Below are 4688 nucleotides of genomic sequence, written 5' to 3'. Positions count from 1 at the left end.
ACCAGCACCGCTCCACTCCGCAAGACGGAGGGGCTCACACCCCTGGCACATGCATTTTGCTCCTGCAGGAGGGCCTAGCAGCTCCAAAGTTACGCACGTTTGTACAGCTTTTCGTGCTCAGTGTCAAAAACCACCTCCCTGCGAAGGGTCGGATTTGCCCAGGGCATTCCTCTCTACTCTTCCAATCCAATGTAAAAAACGTGTTTACTTCCGCAATTGCTTTATCTTTCCTTTTTAAAATATTGGATTTACTTATGGCTGTGTTGGTCTTTGTTGCTGCACGCGGGCTTTCTCTAGTTGCGGCACATGGGCTTCTCGTTGCGGTGGTTTCTCTTGTTGCAGAGCACAGGCTCTAGGACTCCCGGACTTCAGTAGTTGTGGCTCATGGTCTCTAGAGCACAGGGTCAGTAGCTGTGGCACATGGACAGCATGTGGGATCTTCCTGGACCAGGGCTTGGACCCGTGTCCCCTGCACTGGCAGGCAGGTTCTTAAACACTGCGCCATCAGGGAAGTCCTTTGTTGTTTTGGCTGCGCTGGGTCTTTGTTACTGCACAGGCTTTCTCCAGTTGTGGCGAGCAGGGGCTACTCTTCGTTGCAGTGCACGGGCTTCTCATTGTGGTGGCTTCTCTCGTTGTGGAGCACGGGCTCTAGGCGCGCGGGCTCAGTAGTTGTGGCGCAGGGCTTAGTTGCTCCGCGTTATGTGGGATCTTTCCCCACCAGGGCTGTAACCGGTGTCCCCTGCGTTGGCAGGCGGATTTTTAACCACTACGCCACCAGGTAAAGCCCAATTGCTCTTTTAAATTATGGAATTTCCAAAAAGACAACTGAGGCTACAGTGGAGGGAGGCTACCTACTTACTTGCTTTCCAGTTGTGGGGCCGGGCAGGCAGGTCCTGTTCTGACTGAAGTGAATCTGGTCCATGTTGCCCAGAGACCTTCCACGGCAGCCCTCACAAAGGCCTTTAAACTCACTGCGAGGCAGACAGCTAATCTCACCCGACACCCAAGCCTCACGTGATGTATTCAAGTTTCTAGCTGGTTCTTCTGAAGCCCGATCAGGTTCAGGGGGCCATCCACAAGTGTGTCAGTGTTCTATCCACTGAATGGGCTGCCAGCCCCTCACTTCTCACCTTTGCCATCACCCAGGTGTCCTATCTAGTGAGCTAGACCCACGGGCTGCCTTCCCCACTCATCCTTCCCTTCTGCCAGGTGTAGGTCAGGCCCACCTGTCCTTTCTCAGCCCACGGAAGCTCACGGTTTCTGCAGGGCTCTGGCTCTTGGCATGTGCGCGTGTTAGGAACTAGAGGTCCAGCAGCATTTTGACGTCTGTCTGTTTATACATCAGCCCTGTTCCTAACGGGTTGTTCTCTTCTCCTTAAGGGTTTAAAGGAGCCCTCCATGAATCAGGGACATGAGACAGACTGCAGAGAATCTAGTCTCAGCACTTGGGTCCTTCTGCCAAACTGGGCCAACCCGAGTGCTTAATCCCGTCACGCAATCTGTCTCCTGCCTTCTCCACTCGAGGTTACACACGATGAGCTGTGCTTTCTGTTCAATTTAACTCCAGACCAAGATATAACAGTACAAGCAAATTACGTTAAAACTGAAATTCTGGAAAAGGAGCCCAGAGCAGCAGTCACAGGGGGAGAAGCTCCTTTCAACCATCTCCTCCCAGCCTCCATGACTGGACTGTGGCCGCCCCTCACATTCTAAACTGAGGTGCAGACTTGGGTGCCTAAAGGCCACCTGCAGGACACCTCCCTGCTCTCCACCTTGGCTGATGGCAACTCCAGCCTTCCAGTAGCTCAGGCCAGAAGCTGGAAGTCCCATTCACTTTCTTCCACATCCCATCAGCAAGTCATAGGGACCCCTTAGGGCCTCACTGCTGCTTGGACAGTCACGGTGCCTGTCCGTCCACTGGGGCATCTGCCATCTCTCCCATCGTGAAGGAAACAAGATCTGACCAGGAAGACTTAGGGAACACGGTGGAGACCCCACCCACAGGACACCCCAGGAAGGCTCAATCCAAGGCTCAGGGCCCCGGGGTTACTGTGGTTTTCGGAAGCTGATCAGGAGCACAGGGAGAGCCAAGAGGAGGCACCGATGCAGGCAGCGCAGGCCCCTGGACATCCCGGGACTTAGCACAGAGCCCAACCCACCCGTTCCCTAGCCTCAGCCTACCCGAGGGGCTGTGTCTACAGCAGGAAACCCAGGGCCACACGCTGTCCAACAATGGCCCGTGACCCACCTGAGCCTCCAGGTTTTGTGACCAGGCCCAGCCCCCTTCCCTGGGGGGTGGACCGGAAGCACCACACGTGGGAAGGACTGGTCGCACTCGGGACTAGACAAGTCTCTACCTTTATTGGCCAGCAGGCTACTTAAGGGGGATGAAGCGGGAGGAGTGGGTGGCCCCAATGCCGGGCCGGCCGTGCTTCACAGGCTTGTAGGTGATGGAGAACTCGCCTAGGTAGTGGCCGATCATCTCAGGCTGAGGAGGAAGGGAGCAGGGTGGTCAGGCGGGCGTGGGTGGCCACGCCCCGCCCACCCCGGCCCAGCACAGCCCACACGCACCTTGATTTCCACCTGGTTGAAAGTCTTGCCATTGTAGACGCCCACCATGCTGCCCACCATCTCGGGCAGGATGATCATGTCGCGCAGGTGCGTCTTCACCACCTCCGGCTTCTCCATGGGCGGCGCCTCCTTCTTGGCCTTGCGCAGCCGCTTCAGCAGCGAGTGCTGCTTCCTCCGGAGGCCGCGGTTCAGCCGCCGCCGCTGCCGCGCGCTGTATAGCTGCATCAGCTGCTCACTGCAGGCACAGCGCACAGAGCGGGAGGCCTGAGACCCGGCTCACCCCCACCGCCCGCCCACTGACACTCCCGCTTCCCGTAGGGCCCCCAAAGCAACACTCGCAGCCCGGCCAGGGCCCACGGCACCCGCGCCGAATGTTCGGGATAAAGCCCTCCGGTTCAAGAACCGCCCCCCCCGCCCCCCGCTGTCTACAAACGAGGAAGCCGAGTCAGGAAAAGAGGTAGCTCAGGTGAGGCGGCAGAGCCGCCGAACTTCACGGGCAAACTGCTCTGCCCCGAAGGCCTCAAGAACCCAGGAGCGGGGCCACCCTGAGAAACCCACAGCCAACGAGGACCCTGTGCTGTGCCCCCAGGAAGCCGGCCCCCTCCGAAGCCAGACCCGCGTACACCTCCAGGAAAAAAGGCGTCCCTGGCTGTCCGCAAGCCTCTCCCCCCATCTGGGGGCCAGGTCGTCGCACCCACCCTGCCTAAAAGCTTCCAGCTCCTCCAGCCAAAGCTTAGACCAGGGATCGGCAAACTCCCGCCCACGTACCAAATCCCAGCCTGCAGCTGCCCGATCTCAAGAGGCTCGCGAGCTAGGACAGCATTTACATTTCCGAGTGGACGAAAACACGTCCAAAGAGGACGCGTAGAAATCCTTTTAAATTCGATCCTCAACGTCTCCACGTGGAGTTTTATCCGCACGCAGCCCCGCCCTCTCCTTTACACACGGTCTACGGCCGCGGCCGCAGGTCAGGCTGCAGCCCCCAGCCCTCGGGCACCCCCGCCGCCGCCATACCCCTCCCCTGCCCGGCCGCCACTTACTAGGACATGTCCAGCAGCTGGTCGAGGTCCACGCCGCGGTAGGTGAACTTGCGGAAGGTCCGCTTCTTCTTCTGCTCCACTTCCGCCTGCGCGGGCCAGGATACTGGTGAGCGGGACCCCGAGACCCATCTCCCAGCCTGCGGCGGCATAACCGGGCCCGCGGCTCCCGCCGAGAAACGTGCGGCCCTCCCGGGCACGGAAGCCCACGGGGACGCACCACCTCGGGCCCGTCCTGGGGCGGCCCGGGGCTACGGGGACTCGGCTGGGACAAGCGGGCCGACACAGGCCTTCCCTGCCCCGGGTCGTCCCGACACCCAGCAGGCCCGCCCCGCGCCCCCATGTCCGGAGGCGGTTCCAGAGGCCTGCAGGAGGCTGCCGCAGCCGCGCGGCCTGACCCCGGCCTCCACTGCGCGACCAGAGCTCGGATGGCGCCGGATGGGCCCGGAACAGATACACTAACCGTGACACTCACCATCTGGTCGGCTCTTCAGAAAGGATCGTCCTTTCTGCGCCGGCGCAGTTATCTCGCGGCCTCTCACGTGCCCCGCCCCCGGGCTGCGCGCGCGCGCGCTTCCGCTTTCCCAACGGAGGACGCGTGCCCTCTGCTGTCCGGAGGCCAGAGCGCTGGCTGCGAGGAATAAAGGAGCCTCTGCCAACCTTGGGTGCTCGGACCCCTCAGGCTGGAGCCGGCCGCCTAGTATTTGGGAGCCCCTTCCTCAACTGGGGGACGTGAGACGCGTCGCCGCCCGTTTTGGAAACTCATATTCGTGCTCCTTAATCTCCATAATGAAATCCACGTAAAAAAGTGTTTATGGAGTGCCTGTTTGCAGTAAGCGCGCTGTCTCGGTTCGGGACTGGCCCTCCCCTAGGGAGCTCGCATCCCAGTGGGCGAGACAGACCCGTAAGAAACAAGGTCATACAGATATCTGATCCAAAAGGAAACTCGGGGGGTTGGGACACTGGCTTTGCACAGATGGTCAGAAACGGCTTCCCTGTTAGGGACCAGCCAGCCTTTAACAGACGAACTCATATCGATATAAAGTAACAACTGCAACATTGCAGTGCTAGGTTTGCAAC

General features: G+C 59.8%; 1 protein-coding gene across 1 annotated transcript; it reads right to left on the bottom strand.

The window, feature by feature from the left end:
- Positions 1-2329: 2329 nt before the first annotated feature.
- On the bottom strand, positions 2330-4166 carry RPS15 (ribosomal protein S15). The gene is made up of 4 exons (XM_082836234.1): positions 4084-4166; positions 3612-3697; positions 2572-2806; positions 2330-2488 (listed from the first exon to the last, which is right to left on the bottom strand). The coding sequence occupies exons 1-4, from the start codon at positions 4084-4086 to the stop codon at positions 2375-2377; spliced, it is 438 nt and encodes a 145-aa protein (XP_082692360.1). The 5' UTR covers positions 4087-4166; the 3' UTR covers positions 2330-2374.
- Between the last annotated feature and the right edge of the window lie 522 nt (positions 4167-4688).

The sequence above is a fragment of the Leucopleurus acutus genome, assembly GCF_964270905.1.
Source record: "Leucopleurus acutus genome assembly, chromosome: 3".
NCBI classification, from domain to species: domain Eukaryota; kingdom Metazoa; phylum Chordata; class Mammalia; order Artiodactyla; family Delphinidae; genus Leucopleurus; species Leucopleurus acutus.
This window is presented reverse-complemented; position numbering and strand designations above follow the sequence as displayed.

What these genes read in the sequence shown, in the direction of transcription:
- RPS15 (XM_082836234.1), bottom strand. An exon ending in CAGCTGCTGGACATGTCCTA is followed by an intron (nt 2,807 to 3,611) that starts GTAAGTGGCGGC and finishes CTGTGCCTGCAG; the next exon opens with TGAGCAGCTGATGCAGCTAT. An exon ending in TCAACCAGGTGGAAATCAAG is followed by an intron (nt 2,489 to 2,571) that starts GTGCGTGTGGGC and finishes CTTCCTCCTCAG; the next exon opens with CCTGAGATGATCGGCCACTA.